Here is a 19,298-nt window from a genome sequence, read left to right on the forward strand (position 1 = left end):
TTTTGTGTTAATATATAACTAACAATAATAATAAGAGCCTTTTCAAATCTTACAAAATTTGCACAATTTATTCACTATATCTCGTATTTTCCATCTTAAATCTTCAAATTTTGTAATAGATACGCATTTGGTATCAAGATCTTTTTGAGTATTAAGAATATCAGTTATGTTTTTTTAAAAGTAAAATCACGACCAATATCTAACTGTATTTGATTGTCTTTTACACGTACACATAACTTCGGAGTTGTATATATAGCTGCATTTATCTTGGTCAGCCATATTAGCACCTCTCTCTCTCTCTCTCTCTCTCTCTCTCTCTCTCTCTCTCTCTCTCTCTCTCTCTCTCTCTCTCTCTCTCTCTCTCTCTCTCTCTCTCTCTCTCTCTCTCTCTCTCTCTCTCTCTCTCTCTCGCTCTCTCTCTCTCTCCTCTCTCTCTCTCTCTCTCTTCTCTCTCTCTCTCTCTCTCTCTCCTCTCTCTTCCTCTCTCTCTCTCTCTCTCTCTCTCCTCTCTCTCTCTCTCTCTCTTCTCTCTCTCTCTCTCTCTCTCTCTCTCTCTCTCTGTCTCTCTCTCTCTCTCTCTCTCTCTCTCTCTCTCTCTCTCTCTCTCTCTCTCTCTCTCTCTCTCTCTCTCTCTCTCTCTCTCTCTCTCTCTCTCTCTCTCTCTCTCTCTCTAAGCAGCTAGCAAACATGGCCACAACAATGAACGTATTCTCTACCAAATGGTCCTCTGAAATGGTATATTTCTACCCATACATACATATACACATACATATTTATACATGTCTCTCTTTTATCTTATGATTTTATATATAGTTTATATTCATGTTCTTTCTTCCCTCCTTGGTTCATGAGTCTTAACTATTTGTTCTTTCTATAGGATATAGAGGAGTATAGCATCATCCACCAATACCACATGAACTCATTCTTAGGAGATTTCCCACAATCTCTCTCATCTCTTGATGATACTACCACTTGTTATAACTTTGATGCTTCTTGTGATGATGATTTGCTCGAAGAGAAACCTTCAAAGATCCTCAAGACCACTCACGTATTACCAAAGTTATATCCATGTCCTTCTTACAATCCTCCTCCACAATCTCAGCCACCTTCTAGAATTCTTTCTTTCGAAAAGACAGGATTGAAAGTAATGAATCACAACTCTCCGAACTTAATATTTAGCCCCAAGAAAGAAGTTGGATCACCAGATCTGATAACAAGAGGGACAAAGAGGGCTCAACCCTTAACTCGAAGCCAATCAAATGCTCAAGATCACATACTCGCTGAGAGAAAACGCAGAGAAAAACTTACTCAAAGATTTGTAGCTCTTTCCGCCCAGATTCCTGGTCTAAAGAAGGTACATATACATAACCGTTCTATTTAGTGAGGCAAGAAATCGATTTTCACTGGACCTTTGTTATTTCTTTTCTTAGTTAACCAGACATTAAACTGTGTTTGAGATTTTCTTGGGATATCCCAGTTATGAAACTAGATTCTTTGGTCAGAACTGACTGTCTAAAAATCCAAATATATAACAATCCAACACATATATATATAAGAATAATAGGTTATTACTATAAAAAAACAATGGACGTTCAGCTTGATCATGGATATTCATTTTCAATGAATCTTTTATATGTCTCATGCTATTGACTTATGTTCATATATGTTTTTATAGATGGACAAGGCTTCAGTGTTGGGAGATGCAATAAAGCATATAAAGTACCTCCAAGAGAGTGTGAAAGAGTATGAAGAACAAAAGAAAGAAAGAACAATGGAATCAATGGTTCTTGTGAAAAAATCTCAGCTGGTTTTGGATGAAAATTATCAATTATCCTCATCTTCCTCTGATGGAAATCGTGACTGCTCGAGCTCGAATCTTCCAGAGATGGAAGTTAGGGTTTCAGGAAACGATGTTCTTATTAAGATCCTATGCGAGAAGCAAAATTGTAATCTGATCAAGATTATGAGTGAGGTTGAAAAGCTTGGTTTGTCTATCACCAACAGCAGTGTCTTGCCATTTGGACCCACTTTCGACATCTCTATCATCTCTCAGGTATATTCGCATACAAAACTATATATAAGAGTTATAGAGGGTGAAACTCTAGGTTCACCAACCAATAGGATTATATTATTTCAAATTTGATATTTTTTAAAAAAGGAAAAAAAATATTGCCAAGTTATTTTATGTTTTTAAAATTAAAAGGTAAAAAAAATAGTAGTTACAAAAAAATGATTTTTTTTAAAAAAATATTGTTAACGTCGTCAGCAAAACACTAAACCCTAAATCCTAATCCCTAAACCCTAAATCTGAAACCCTAAACCCTTGGGTAAATCCTAAATCCTTGGGTAAACCCTAAACCCTTGGGTAAATCCTAAACCCTTGGATAAATCATAAATTTTAAATCAAAAACACTAGACACTAAAATCCTAAACCTTGAGTGTTTTAGTGTTTAATGTTTTTGATTTATAGTTTATGATTTATCCAAAGATTTATGGTTTACCCAAGTGTTTAGGGTTTCGGATTTAGGGATTAGAATTTAGGGTTTAGTTTTTTCCTGACGACTTAAAAATATTTTTTTTGTAATTACTACTATTTTTATTTTTTTATCTTTTTATTTTTAAAACATAATATAACTTGACAATATTTTGTTTCCTTTTATAAAAGATATCAAATTTAAAATAACATAATCCTATTGGTTGGTGAACCTAGAGGTTCACCTTAGGGAGTGAACCCAAGAATAAGTCTATATATAATAACTAGTAGTTGAGTAATTCTTGGGTTCACCCCCTAAGGTGAACCTCTAGGTTCACCAACCAATAGTGCTTGATTATTTGATATTTGATATCTTTTAAAAAAGGAAACAACATTGAATTTTCAAATAAGATTATCTTTTTAAAATAAAACAATAAAAATACATAAAAATAGTTACAAAAATAAATAAATAAATATTTTTAAGTCTTTAGCAAAATACTAAACCCTATACCCTAAATCTTAAACCCTAAACCCTAAACCTTAAACTTTGGATAAACTCTAAACGTTTAAAAATCTTAAACCCTAAATCATACATTAAAAACTAAATTTTAATAACACTAAACCCTAAATCCTAATCACTAAACCCTAAACCCTTGGGTAAACTCTGAACCCTTGGATAAATCATAAACTCTAGAGTTTAATTTTAAATATTTTTGATTTACAGTTTATGATTTATCCAAGGGTTCAGGGTTTATCCAAGGGTTCAGGGTTTAGTGATTAGGATTTAGGGTTTAGTGTTATTAAAATTTAGTTTTTAATGTATGATTTAGGGTTTAAGATTTTCAAACGTTTAGAGTTTATCCAAAATTTAAGGTTTAGGGTTTAAGATTTAGGGTATAGGATTTAGTATTTTGCTGAAGACTTAAAAATATTTATTTATTTATTTTTTGTAACTATTTTTATGTATTTTTATTGTTTTATTTTAAAAACATAATCTTATTTGGAAATTCAATGTTGTTTCCTTTTTTAAAAGATATCAAATATCAAATACTCAAACACTATTGGTTGGTGAACCTAGAGGTTCACCCTAGGGGGTGAACCCAAGAATTACTCCTAGTAGTTATAATATTTTGGAGGAAATAGGTTGAACACTTGAACTTGTTTGTTTGTGAATATTTAGACATGTAGGTCGAAATGATCATGAATACGGTTCAATAGAGAGGGCATAGTTTGAATTAATTTATATTCATCATTTTAATGGCTGGAGCATATTTCAAAAGTAGTATAACTTTCGTCTTAAAATCACATTATTCGAAAACTCTAAATATATTGTGTATGCTTTTGCAGAAGACGAGCAATTTTGATATGAAAGTTGAGGACGTTGTGAAGAGCTTGAGTTGTGGTTTATCATAGTTGATGTGATTGGTTCCATATTGCATATCTACTCACATTCCTCAACGATTTCTACGACCCAAGAATCTAAAATTGATTTTACATGAAAGTGTTTTTTAGTTGATTGATTGTTTTTTAGTTGATTGATTTGTATGAAGGTTCCTAAGTCATTTGTAGAACCTTTTCTTGTTGTTTAAATGTCCATAACACACCAATATGTCATCAAAGTTTAGTAGACATAAAAAAAATTTCGCGGCTACTTGATTATTTCTTGCAGTTTAAAGCATTTCGTTAAATTTATGGATGTCATTCTTTTACTTATCAGTTTTCTTGTTAACCAAACATATTAGTTGTAAATTTTCTAAAAAAACGTTCTAAGTGGCCGCCTAGACGATGTACCGATTACCTTCTAAACTGCATAGATAATTACAGTATATAATAATAAATATTATATAGTTTATTATTCATAAATTATAATAATTAATATATTATTAAATAATGAAAATAAAATAATATCATTTATGAATAATAATATTTAATATAAAAGAGTACATATATTTATTATATTTTTATAATTTATAAACGCCTAAACCACTTAACTAATAATTTAGACGTCTGATTAGTAGTTCTAAACGTTAAGCGCTGAGTCACTGTCCGCTTAGCGCATAACACTTTCTTGAACACTGCAAATTTATATGAATTGGTACTGCAAAAATTAGCTCGGAAATTTATGGTAATACAAATTTATTTTCAAAAGCTGCAACCAATAAGCCATCCCTACATATAAAAAGATATTAAGTATATATGGATTTGCGTTTTCATTTCTAATCATAAGTATACACAATTGGTTTTACAACAAGGTACTATGACCAGTGGCAGAGCCAGCCACAATTTTCATTGGAGTCATTTTAATTCTAACACTATGTTATAGGGCTTACATAATTTTTCCTGTAATGTTTCACTAGATTTTTCATTAATATATATATAAATTTTTTTTACCAGAATTCATTGGGGTCACATGACCCCCTACCGTACTGGCAGCTCTGCCACTGACTATAACATTATAAAGTAAAAGTTGGCTAGATTAAAAGTCATAAAGTAGACACCTTGAACCAGATCTTTGAAGGACTGTTCCTTCGTGTGTGTGTGTGTTTTCTTTGAGCAAGGTAGTTTGAGCCATGTAATGATCTTAACTTCTTCTCTTCTATAAGCACCAGTAATCTATACACAGCACTAGTAATCTTTAAAAGTAATATATACTCAACTCATGAGGTAATGTTATTAAAGTCTATCTTAGCAGTCCACATCATTTTCTATTAATTTACAGAAGCACACCTAAAATCAAATAGATTAAATTTTTTAGGTATAAGTTTATAACATTCACACATTCTCAGAACGTACATATACACAGCTTTTCAAACAAATATATAGAAATTGAATTCAAGGAAAATTTAAAACTAAACTCACTTCAATTTTTTAGACCTGATTTCAGTTAATTGTAATTTCAACTCCCTTAAGTTTTTAATTGACATCCTAATTAATGGGAAAACGTAAAAAGTGAAAGGCAAACGAAACAATTGAGTGGGATATTCCTTGAAAACAGGCCAGCAAAGGTGACAATTTATGGGTTATTAAATTGAATTGAAAACGTGGGATTTTCTCATGTTCTCGGAAACAGTTTCAAGGAGGTCAAATAAATGTGACTACCAATAAGTCATAAACCTAACACTAATCTTTTAGATTCATAATTGCATAGACCAAATAATGTCCTAAATATTGGGAGGAGGTTCTGCTGTGTCTTTGGTCAACAAAGAGGAGAGAGGTTTGTCCCAAGAAAAAATGAGGAAAGATGTTACAGTGGGAAAACAAGATCTTAACTTACGAAAATAAACCAAAACCTATTTCAACTCATGAAACAAGTATTTAAATTTCTAATTTTCATTCAAACATTAAATAAATATCTAATTTTCATTGACCAAATTAATTTAGCTACGTGGTTAGTTAACCACTAAAATGTCATTAGCAAATACTCCATCCGCTCCTTAATGATAGATTTTTTAGAAAAAAAAATATTTCAAAAAGATGTATTTTTTTGTTTTCTATGAAAAAAATTATAATTTTCAAGAAAATTAATTGACTTTATTGAATTACTATTAGTTAAAGTTATTGAAAATATAAAACTAAACAATACATTTATCATGGTAGTTTAATGTGTTTTCTTAGTATGTGTGAAAATAATAAAAAGTCAATTTTTTATAGAATAGAGGGAGTAACATATACGTTTAACATCATAAGAAGAAATCAGCCAAAAATACAACTTTCAAATTCAAGCAAAAAACTCAAAACTTTAGTAAACTATTTTAATCTCTAATTATCATTTAGACACTAATAAGTTCCTTACTTATTTGCCATTCCATTCCATGTTTCGAGATCAATTGTTGAATCTCGTTAACAAACGTTTAAACATCTCTAGGTACATCAGCAATATAACCGACTTATTCTAACCGACTTATTCTCCCTGCCCAAATCTCGAAATACTTTTTTTTGGGTTAATCCTTGTTTCAAAGTGTATTAAGGCTCTGAATGGTAACTGCGGTTTGAGCGGTGCGGGACAAGCGGTTTAACTGCGGTGCGGTTTTAACAGTTATAAGAATGTATAAATATATGGTATATTTAGAGATTTTTATTACTGTTAACTGCGGTGCGAGGCAGGGCGGTTCGTAACATTCGAAGCCTAAATATTTAACTGTCATCTGATACAACCACATGTTTTAGCATTCATTTCCATATTTGATATAACCCTTTATCGGTATTATGTCATAATGTTCTAAGTTTAGTCTATGTACCCTCGTTGTTTGAGATTGAGAGATAGATGGGAAAAATATTTTGAATATCTGATTTGGAGAAGCGAAGATAAATTTATAGATTTGGAAAGGGGATTTAGGTCATTGATACTATGTAATTATGTATGCTTATTTCTTCTGAACGATGTTGTTTTAATGTTCAACATGTGTTAATGAAGTTTTGGCCGTAGATTTTTTTTTTTGAACTATCGTACATTGGTTAACATGTGTTAATGATGTTGTTTTAAAGCGAAGATGAATTTATACATGTTTTGGCCGTAGATCAAACATGTATTTGGGCAGTTAGATGAAGAAAAACATCGACAAAAAAATTAATAATTAAAAGTTTTAAAAAATTTGGTAAATTTTTCATATGACACTAACAAGCTTAATTAGGACGTAACTAAATTAGTTTGTTCAACAAAATTAATATTAGTTGGAGAATTTTTTAATGCTTTAACCTTATTTTCGTAAATTGTTGTATTGTTTATCATTTTTTCTTATATTGGGTGTATTCTATTGTCTTGCAAATTAGTTAACCAATAAAATACTCACCAAGCTCATTCGTGAAATCATATATATATATGTTGGAATTAAAGGAAGAAGACAAAACTGGGGAAGGCCCCTTGACAGTGAGTTTGATTAAGACGAGCATGATTAACTTAATGTGAGAAAGGAAATGATTGGTCCAATCCAAACTCAATAATGAAATAGTTTATTCTTTTGTTGGACTAAAATATTTAAATGTTATTAGTAGTACTTTATTATTGTTGTTGGCCTTGCGGTATAACATGGATAGAGATGGTAATGATGGACTTGAACTGCGGGTATGGCCTGTAAAGTACTGTCGCGGAATGGTATTGAGACTAGGCTTTGTAGGCCCGTATATTTGCGCGCATTGTAGAAATGATCTTTGCAGGACTGGGACTTTTGCGGGATGAGACGAAACGGGTCATGCGAAATTACATGGACCTGTATTTTTTTTTCATTTCTTATTTTACTTGAAAAAACGAGAGAGAAAGTGTGAGAAAAAAGCAATTCTTGTGACTTTCCCCAAAAAATATAAGGAGTTCTAGCGATGATGATTCGAGCTCCGGTGATGATGATTCGAGATCCGGCGATGACGATTCCAGCTCTAGCGATGACGATTCAAGTTCTGGTGGTGTTTTGATTTGGTTTTCTCTTTTTATTACACACAACTATGAATTGCTTTATTATAGTGTGGAATTTCTTGTTTAAGTTGATTGGTTTTGTTTTCAATACTGTGAAATTATGTTTTTCTTAAATTAAATTTGGTTACGATGATGTTGTTTAGGAGAAAAATTAGTTGTATATCATGTCACTTGTATAAAAAGTGATTCACGATTTTTTTTTTTGAAATCCAAATAATTACAAAGAGAGATGGTTTAATGAAGACATACAACACTTGAGCCAAGTTATTACAAAGACAATAACTCAATCAGACAAAATTAATAAAATCTTATGCTGATAACAAAAAAAAGCTTTTAACTCAAGAACGCAAGCACAAACAAAGCTTTATGGCATTGATTTTAATAAGGTTAGTGAAGCTTAATGAGCTCTCTTCAACTCTCTTACACAACTTTTCCACTTGAACATTCATGAAAGAAGTTGTAGTAGGCGGTTTGATAAGGAGACATCCTGCGGGACAGCCTGCAAAGACCTATATGTTCTACGGTACAGGTTTGGACCGGTATTCTGAAGACCGCAGTCCATGCAGAAGATGCATGCTGTGACCCGCTCGATGACTAATCCGTCGTAATACGGAACGGGATGCTTGCAGCAAACCTGTTCGACATCTCTAAACATGGATTCAAATTTGAAAATGTATGTGCGTGTTTAAGTTATAGACAAACTAGAAATAATAAAACTAAATTTAATAACATTCTCTTATATATGATTATTGGGGTTTTTCAATAAACTAATAGAAAATGATGTGGATTGATAAGGTAGATCGACTTTAATAAAACATTCGCTTATGAGTTTAGTATATAGACAAACAAAACAAATAAACGAATTAATTATATAAGGACAATAACTAAAAATTTATAAAATTTATTAAAGTAAGGACCATACTGTTTTGTAAACTTATCTATTCTTCTAATAACGTAAAACATATTTTTAAGTTTATTTTGATCCACTAAAGTTCTTTTATTAGATTGTTAAACGAATTTTAATCCACTCTACAAAAGATAATGTCAGCTCAAGTGGACGAAAATAAATAAACCATATGGAGATCAACCTTAATTGACATTAAAAAGACCAAAAGAGAACATAACTAAAATAGTTTTGTTTTACATTAATTAAATTTAGCCAGGAACCTCTAAAGCAATATTTGATTTCAACATGAAATATGTGCAAGTGTAAACTTGGCCTGAAGAAATGATGTTATAAAGAGAAAGCTATCTTAGTCCAAAAGCAATAAAATGGTTACTTGCAACATATATGCAATTACATAACTATATCGTTAATTAGATAATTCAGTTATCTACCAAATTAACCTTTTTTAATTAAAAACCGTCATTAAAAATTGTCTTTCAAATTTGTTTGATCTTATTTGCAAATTTACTATTTTGTAAAATTTGGCAAGAGATTAGTCAAATTTTGTACTTGAAAATCTGTAGGTCTCGGATTGTTTCCCCAGTTTTCCAAATTTTACGAGAATTAGTTTTTTTTTTCTCTTTAAAATAGCAAATATCTAGAAATGGGAGAATTTTACGATGATGTCAGCTAAACTTTTTTAGTGTTTGTTAAAGAGTGAGTAAGTGTAGAGATTGATTGAGATTGATTGATCACCATTATTCTTGATATTTTCGGCTGCATATCCCGTCCACACCGCACCACCAACCGTAAGGTCCGTAGCCATGCATACACATTTGTCCTACTTTCTATAGATTATCCAGTTTTGGTAGAAAAAATATTATATTATACAGGTTTCATATCCAGCAACTTGCTGACAAAAACTCCATTTATATATCATTAAAATTTTGAAAAATCTACTAAAATTATGGCTTCATTTGAAGAGATTATACGTACCAATCATTTAACTAATATATCGTTTCAAACGAGAAGATAGACTTGTACACATACACACATACATATCATAATTGAGCGTATCTCTACGGAAAGAAACATCCAAAAAATATGCGATCAATAGATATATGTGTATATGCAGAAGTTTAAAAATGCCGTTTATTATATTGTTGGTTAACTAGTAATGGTCTATTTTACCAAAAAAAAAACTAGTAATGGTCTAACCCGTTCGCGTGCAAAAATGTAAAAAAAAAAATTAGCAAACAAAAATGTAAAAAAGAAATATTCGAGAGCTTCAGTTCAACTTTGTTCACGATATGGAATTTCAGACCGTGTTACATACATAATAAACTGTGTGGTCTACGTATAGCAATTTTTATCAATTTCACAAAGGTTGGATGACTGGATTTGAATTATGAATCTGATGGGGTGAAAATATTAAGTGATTAAAAATCCTATGTTCTTACAATATAAAAATATGCATGAATATATATATAATGATAATTTTTTCTTTCATTTCTCTTGAGCAACTTATACAATTATATTTAATATTTCTAAGGATTTTGGACAATTTCTTACAATAGATTATGCAGAGCACAGTGTGCGTTGGTCTAATAGAAATGTTAAGTGGTACCTAATTTTATGTTTTAATAGATACTAGTACTGTAGATATATGTACTGTAGATATATGTCTTGATTTTTTTCTGACCCTGTAGCATTAGACAAGACGAGGATCTTGCTATATTGGTCAACGATATGTTTTAGGTACAAGATACTCATATATTGATCTTGTGTTATTTTAATCCTAGTTTTGCACTCTGTAATTTTAAAACACACTTCCAATAAAAAAAGTTTTTCTTTTGTGTTTGTAGACTTGGGTCATGTTCGTTTTTGTATTTGGTTGCACAATTTAGATGCAAAATCTCAATACATCATCTTGATGTTACATCTAAACGTGTTTTACGATTTTTGCGGGAAAACAATATTAACAGAAAAACTCGTTTCCGCGGTTTTAGCGGAAAATATGCTTTTTCAATTTTTGTGAGAAAACTTGATTTTTGGTTTCTGCAGAAAAATGATTTTGCAGATTTGGTGGGAAAATATTGTTGTGTTTTAGTGAGAATATGTAATTTTATGGTTTTTACGAGAGAATCTGCGAAAAAAATTAAATTTTTTTCAGAAAAAAATAATTTTATATTTTAATATACATATATAATAATAATAATAATTTCAAACTACCTACTTTTATATTATATAGAAAGATATTGAAGTCTTTTGAATTTTGAATGGGCAATTGTCAATAATAGCAGCTTATGAGTTTTTATTTCAAAAATGACACTAGAAGGAGAAAGTCCCAAAAATACATTCATTAAAGGATAAAATTACATTGGTGAGGACGCAAACGAGGTTTCTAAAGGAGTAAGGAAGGAACAGCGTGAGACAAATAGAAGCCCGAACCACCGTACTCAGTCAAATCCCACCTACTCCACACCCACAAACTCTCAACATGGGACCAGACAACCAGAGGATACCCTACGACCCCCGACTCCCTCAACTCCGGGAGCTTTAAACCTCCACCAAGTGGGGCAACTTCCGCCGAGACCGCCCCTGGAAAGGAATCTTTATGTCTCCGACTTCCCCCCACCCCCAAATCGACTGCCGACTATGGAGGAAGTAATGGAGGAACTACGGGAGGTCACGTTTCAGTATACTAATTGTCCGGACCCAACAGAGAGCGCTGCTAGGAGACAAAGGGTCCTCGATAGCGAATCACGTGGACTTATGGAGGAGACGGCTGCACGAATTGTTGATAATGCTAAGGCTACAGCTATGATACCATCCCCAGCCCAACAGCTGATAAGCTTTCAACCAGAAGACGGCTATGCACAAACGGCGGGAAGGGAGATCACGTTTGGGCAAACTGGTAATGTAGGGCCTTCACTGCCTATAATCCCTGCAGAGGGATCGACAAGACCGGGGCGTCCCCCCAAAAACAAAAAGAACATGACAGCGCAGAGGAAACTCTTGGGAGCAAACCTTAGAATAAAATAACCAGGCTCTCTCCCAACGCTCACCGTCAATACGTTCATCCTCAAATGATCAACGACCCACTGCATCAGGACACACACCACGAAGCAGAGGGGCACAAGCAAACCACACAACGCGAACTCAGGGGAGAAGGTCTCCACACCAGGAACAACGTCCATCGAGACGGAAAATAAATACTGGTAACCCTGCTACTTCTTCTCGGGCTGAAAGATCTCCAGCCCATACACAACAGTCTGAGCAGAACCAGAGAGGAATACAAGTGGCAGGACAAGCGCCCACTAGCCCTAGCCATCAGGTGGATTTTCACCACCTAGCTCCGGATCTTCCTTAACTGTTGTAAGCTGGAACTGTTGCGGGTTGGGGAACACCAAAACAGTCCAGCGCATAAAGGACATGTGTAAAACCATATGTCCTCATATTTTGTTCCTCATGGAAACTAAGAACCCTGATGTTTTTGTTTTGAAAGAACTCGAGTCTATCCCGCTAGAAAATCACTTTCTTGTCTCCCCCCATAGCCCGGGAGGTGGCGGTTTAGCTCTCCTGTGGTCTCAAGAAGTCGATATTACCATCTTAACCCAGTCCAACAACTTTCTAGACACGGTGGTACGATACAAAGGGACAAACTTCCATATCACATTTGTTTATGGTGAACCGGATGTCCAACGCAGACAAGTAGTATGGGACGCAATCCACGACTTTGCTAGGGACAGATCAAGCCCCTGGCTTCTAACGGGGGATTTCAACGAAATCCTCGACAACTCGGAGAAGTCGGGAGGCCCAGAACGTCCAGAACGATCTTTCTCAGCTTTCCGGGAATTCTTTGCTCAAAATGATCTGCTCGACCTGCGACACGCAGGAAACTTCTTATCGTGGCGGGGACAACGAGGACGACATTTAGTTCACTGCCGACTAGACAGGACAATGGTTAATTCTTCTTGGTTTGATGCATTCCCACAAGGTCGGAGTCACTACCTCAGGTTCCACGGATCTGATCACAGACCTGTTGTCTCATCTTTTGACGTTACAAGGAAGAAGCAGAGCAAAATTTTTCGCTATGATAGGAGATTAAAAGACATAGAGGAGGTGCGTACCCTTATAGATTCCACCTGGAACGCTTCTCCTTCGTCCCCCGTCTCTCGACGCCTCTCAGACTGTAGAAGAGCTATAGCAAAATGGAGCAGAGATCACCACAACAACAGTCGAGAAACCATCGCCTCCCTATAAATCGAACTAGATGCAGCAATGTCGGCAAAGGTATCAGATGAGATAATAGCGGGGATCAACAAAGCTCTTCTTGATGCCTACAAAGCTGAGGAAGCTTTCTAGAAACAGAGGAGTAGGCTCTTATGGCTAACTCTTGGAGACAGAAATACGGGCTTTTTCCATGCGATATCAAAAGGGCGAAAAGCACGCAACAGACTTACGGTTCTGGAGACTCCTGACGGTTTACCGGTGTATGAGGAGGAGCAAATTGCAGTAGAAGTAGCACGATATTTTGACGATATCTTCGCATCAATTGGGACAGTGGGAGAGGATGTAGTCCAGAAAGCTCTCTCCCCGCGAATTAGCCACGAGACAAACGCCAAGCTCACCAACATACCAACAGAAGCAGAGATCAAAAAAGTTCTCTTCTCTATCCATCCGGATAAAGCACCAGGTCCCGATGAATTCTCAGCATCCTTCTTCCAAGCAAATTGGACGGCGGTGAGCCCAGCCATTGTAGCGGAGATTAAGGAGTTTTTCGCATCAGGGAAATGCCCAACTCAATCAACAAAACCCATGTACGGCTCATCCCTAAGACCCAAAATGCAATGAAAGTATCAGAATATCGGCCCATCGCACTGTGCAACGACTACTACAAGATAATCTCAAAGATCTTGTCACTCTGTCTACGACCTGTACTTAGCGACATTATCTCCGAGAACCAATCGGCTTTTCTCCCGGGACGAGCAATCGCAGATAATGTCCTTATCACACATGAGATCCTCCACTATCTTAAGGGATCCGAGGCTGAGAAACACTGCTATATCGCGGTCAAAACGGATATGAGCAAGGCGTACGACCGACTGGAATGGAGCTTTATCCGACTTGTCTTCGAAAAACTTGGCTTCGACCCAATATGGGTGAATTGGGTAATGGAATGCTTCACTATTGTATCTTACTCCTTCTTAGTCAACGACACGGCTCACGGCTGCGTCCAACCACACCGAGGGATATGCCAAGGAGACCCGATCTCTCCATACATATTCATCCTATGCGGAGAGGTCCTGTCGGGACTATGCCGGGAAGGACAGAATAGTGGAGAACTCACCGGGGTGAAAATCGGACATCACTGCCCACGGATCAACCATCTCCTCTTCGCTGACGACACGATGTTTTTCACCAAAGCATCCACCGACTCCTGCATGGCCTTGGTCAAGATCCTCAAAGATTATGAGCGAGCTTCTGGCCAACTCATCAACTCAACAAAATCTTCCATTTCCTTCTCTTCAAGAACACCACAGGAGACTCGAGCTCGAGTCAAACAAACCCTTGGTATTGAAAATGAAGGAGGTGTGGGAAAATATCTTGGCTTGCCTGAGTTGTTCACAAGGAGGAAACGAGATCTATTCACCTCGATCGTTGATAGGATCAAGATACGAGCAGCCTCATGGTCCACACGCCGACTCTCAGGAGCGGGAAAGCTAACCATGTTAAAGTCGGTACTCTCCGCAGTTCCGACATACTCGATGTCATGTTTTGAACTCCCTGTCGGACTGTGTAATCAAATTCAATCTGCTCTTACTCGCTTTTGGTGGGATAACGATCCTGATGTAAAGAAGATTAGTTGGATATCTTGGGACTCTCTAGCTCAACACAAGGATGCGGGTGGTCTTGGTTTTCGCGACATCCAAGACTTCAATACAGCTATGCTGGCTAAGAACGCCTGGCAAATCCTAACGGAACCGGAGTGTCTCCTGGCCCGACTTCTCATTGGCAAATACTGCCATAGCACCAGCTTCCTGTCGGCAACATGCCCCAAATCAGCATCTCACGGATGGAAAGGCGTGATAGCGGGCTGCAAACTCCTGAAATTACAGGTCGGCAAGGCTATTGGAAATGGGAATACGACCAAAATCTGGTCTGACTCTTGGATATCACCTTCGACACGAACCATGCCCTTTGGACCGCCAACGGAAGAGAGTAGAGATCTTTTTGTTTCTGACCTGATCACGCGGGGAGCGGGAGAATGGAACCACCAGTTGGTTGAATCTATCTTCCCTGATGTAGCTCAACAAATATACCTCATCAAGCCGAGTCTCCTTAATGTAGAAGATTCTTACTGCTGGTATAAGACAAAGACAGGGATCTATAGTGTAAGATCTGGCTATTATGCACTCCGAGAAGTCAACGACAGCCAACAGGAACCACTCCCACAGATTACCTCCTTCAAATGGCAAAAGCATGTGTGGCGGGAGAACACATCCCCGAAGCAGAAACTATTTCTATGGAAGATGGCCAGGAGAGCGCTTCCCTTAGGTGACGAACTACTTCGTCGTGGTATCAATGTTTCTGGTCTATGCCCACATTGCCTTGAGCCGGAGAACGCCATCCATCTCTTCTTTGACTGCCCTTTTGCTAGACAGGTTTGAGTTTTGGCACCTCTAAGCGTTACCCTAAATTTTGACCTTGTAACGACTTTACAAGAAGCCTTCACGATCATGGCCACCGCCATTTGCCTCCCACCAACAGGTATTGCAGGTAATCTGACATCATGGCTGTTGTGGAATATCTGGACATCTCGGAACTTGCTTGTGTTTGAAAACAGAGTAGTAACAGCAAAGGTGGCAGTGGGAAAGGCCATTCTCTCAGCCAGGGAGTGGCTTGCGGCACAAGTTACCACTCCCCCACCTGCACGAATAACCCACCCAACCAAAGCTCCCCCTCCCTCGACACAGATGTGATCTGGTGCAACACGGATGCAGCTTGGGCTGCAAGCAACCTTAGAGCATGAGCGGGCTGGTGGTTCAATGATCGATCTCTAGCTATACACAGCAAAGGATCCCGAGCCCTGACCCGTGTCTCATCCCCCCTCATGGCGGAAGCGCTGGCTATGAGGGAAGCAGTCCTGGATGCTAAGCGCAACTGTCTCTCCACCGTCTGGTTTCGTACCGACTCTCACGAGCTCGCTAGAGCTTTAAATTCGAAGTCATATCCCGTGGAGCTCTTTGGGGTTCTCATGGATATCGAGTCTCTATCACTCTCCTTTTCGTTTTTCCATGTCTCTTTTATTAGGCGAGAACACAATACTGTGGCTGATTCTCTTGCAAAAGCTGCATTGTACTCTTCTCTTCCCCCTCTTGTACCGAACTCTTGCGTTTAGATATATGAATCTTGAAGCTTGTTTGACAAAAAAAAAAAAAGGATAAAATATTTTTAATACCCTTGGTTTAAAATTAAATAAACAAACAAAAATAAATAAAAACAAATAAAATAAAAATAATGAAAAAAATAATTTTTTTTTAGTTTCAGATTATATGTTTTCAGATTCGAAATTTTTTATAATTTTTTTTTTTGAAACTTTTTTTGATTTTTTTTAATTTTTTTTTTCAAATTTTCTTTTTATGATTCAAAAATACTTTTTGAAACTGTTTTGTTAATTTTTGTTTTTAATTTTTTATTATTTATTTTATAAAATTTTAAACCTTTATTCCAAAACCACATCCCCCTTAATTCTAAACCCTAAGGTTTGGATTAATTAACCCAAGGGATATAAGTGTATATTTACCTATTTAATGAAACCTATTTTTGTGACTTTGATCCTTGAGTGCTAGTTTGAAAAAAAAAAGTTGATTTGGTGCTATTCTAGTCTTTTTTTCATTTTGAAATGCAAATGCTGCATTTATACCATATATTCTTTGCATATCAAATATCTAAATTTTTTAGATATTATGGATTTTGCATCGAAATGCTAAAACTAGTTGATGATACAATAGTTTTTAAACGAACAACATCTGAGCATTTGCACATTCGACATAAAAAACGAACAAAGGTCCTTGTTAGTTTGGTGAATTTCATTATATATTTATGTCGTTTTTATATTGTTTATTCATTCTGCATCTATTCATTCTCTGTCATAACAACTAGTACTGTTCAAAAATGATTTTTGGACGTACCCTTACAATTACAAACTTTAAACTCGTTGTTTTAAAAAAAAAAACTCGTTGTTGAGTTAACAACAATAGTATAAATAAAATACCAGTGTGTGTCAATGATGTTCCAACGGTCAAATATACGAATTGATGCGAGAAATTTGAACGTCAGTACGTTGTTACGCGTCACTTAATTAAAAGCGCTAACTGCTCGAGGTTAACTACTTTTCAGTTTTTTTGTTCTATAAAAAACTTCAGTTAAAATAAAGTTTACATGATTGTGTTAATTATATCATAGTATAAAATAGTCATGCATAGCCCATGACCATTGCATTTTTACCCTACTTTTTTGGGCCGTGTGTCTCTTTGACGCCATAATTTAAACCTAAAAACTCTATAGTTCGACCCTTTGTTGCCATTTCCATTGCATTGTTGCCCTACCTATGAGTGTTTCGTTTTTTTCTTAGCAGTTGAGACTTAATAACCAGTTTGATGGGGACATACATTGGGAACCGTTTTGGGTCGTTCTCTGAACCAAATTGAGTTGACAAGACAGTATGATATACTATAATCCAACACACAGTATTTAAAAATCTATAGATATCGACATTGACATGGCATCAACGTCTTCTGCATTTGAAGTAATATTATCCCTCGTATTCATATCCACGTCTGGCAGATGACGTTTGAGATGATCATTTGCACCATATTCAAGATATATATTATCAAAGGTAAGGAAAATAATCGAAATTGTTTTACTCTAACTAACTGTCTGCAAATTTTTTAAAAAAATCTGAGAAATAATTTCTTGAGTTACCCAACAAGATCATCTCCAACCCATACCTATTTTTTCCTCTATAATTCCCACAAAAATAGAGTAACTCTATTATATAGTAAGTTTTGCTCTAATGGTTTACTGAAAAAATAGAGAGATTTCGTTTTTTCACTCTATATTTGGAGTGAAAAAGTGAAATCCCTCTATTTTCTTCTCTATTACTCTATTATAAAGTAAGTTTTGCTCCAATGGTTTACTGAGAAAATAGAAAGATTTCATTTTTTCACTCTATATTTGGAGTGAAAAAGTGAAATCTCTCTATTTTCTTCTCTATAATAGAGTAACTCTATTATAAATATAATAGGGTAACTCTATTATAAATTTAATAGAGTAACTCTATTATAGAGTAAATCATTGGAGCAAAACTTACTCTATAATAGAGTTGTTCTATTTTTATAGGAATTATAGAAAAAAAAATAGGTATAAGTTGGAGATGCCCTTAAGAAGTGGAAATTAGGACAGAAAAAGAACTAAAAGAGTTTACCTTTTACATTTGTCCAAAAAAAAGAGTTTTCCTTTTACAAAGTTGAAGTTTTTTTCCTTCTAATTTACCTTTTCTTTATTTTCTTCATAATCCCACTTTCTTTTTGACTAGTCACACCCCAAATGATAGATGGAAAGTTTAACGCGTACAGTACATATCTAAGAATATTCTTAGATTGGTCTGATTTTACATTGATTAACAATGTCTTGAGGTTCGAAGTTTGAACTTTACACCACAATCTTATTTACAAAAAAAAAACTTGAAACCACAATCTTTTTGGCTATGAATGTTACGATCCGCACCGCACCGTACCGCAGTTAACAATAACAAAAATCTTTACATATACCATATATTTATACATTTTATAACTGTTAAAACCGCACCATAGTTATACCGATTATCCCGCACCGCCCAATCTGCTGTTACCATTTTTTTACACCCCCACAATCTTTTGTCTCGTTTCTTGATTTCTTTTAAATGAATTTTCAAAAGTGCCGGAGCATTTCGAGCCAACATTTGAACAGAAAAAGATGATGATTTAATCTTAACTTAAACTGGTTACACCATGTGAAACAATATTTGATTAGTGGTTCTATTTCAGAATAAAAATAACTTGACACCTTTAGGTATATATGACGACGTTCAATTCTCAGCCTACATATACAAATATTTGATGTGGACTAATTAAATAAAAATAATACTAATCATCGAAAATCTTGCATGACAACTTGTCAACATCTCTAGGTCAACCAATGTAAAAATCATACCTCTAGGGCTCTAGCTAACTTTAACTACTAACTCAAATTGGGTTTACGTTACTATCCAAAGATAGTGTGAAACAAATAGCCTTTAATGATTATATTTTACGAGTATTACATTAGGTTTCGATTACTGGACCGAATTACATTAAACAAAGCTATTTCTTAATAATTACACAGGAAAGAAAATAAGTGTAGTTATCATCAACAGATGTCAGTATATGCCCCCTATAGAATTATTCCATGGTTTGGAAAAATGGATATCTTCAATTGTAAGATAA

The 19,298-nt window shown here is 35.2% G+C and overlaps 1 protein-coding gene across 1 annotated transcript; it reads left to right on the top strand.

Moving 5' to 3' along the window:
* Window positions 1–882: 882 nt before the first annotated feature.
* Window positions 883–8,996, top strand: LOC103864382 (transcription factor bHLH18). Its single transcript, XM_033289534.1, has 3 exons — window positions 883–1,354; window positions 1,676–2,053; window positions 3,821–8,996. The coding sequence occupies exons 1-3, from the start codon at window positions 914–916 to the stop codon at window positions 3,884–3,886; spliced, it is 885 nt and encodes a 294-aa protein (XP_033145425.1). The 5' UTR covers window positions 883–913; the 3' UTR covers window positions 3,887–8,996.
* The last annotated feature ends 10,302 nt before the right edge of the window (window positions 8,997–19,298 follow it).

The sequence above is a fragment of the Brassica rapa genome, chromosome A04 (genome assembly GCF_000309985.2).
Source record: "Brassica rapa cultivar Chiifu-401-42 chromosome A04, CAAS_Brap_v3.01, whole genome shotgun sequence".
NCBI lineage: Eukaryota > Viridiplantae > Streptophyta > Magnoliopsida > Brassicales > Brassicaceae > Brassica > Brassica rapa.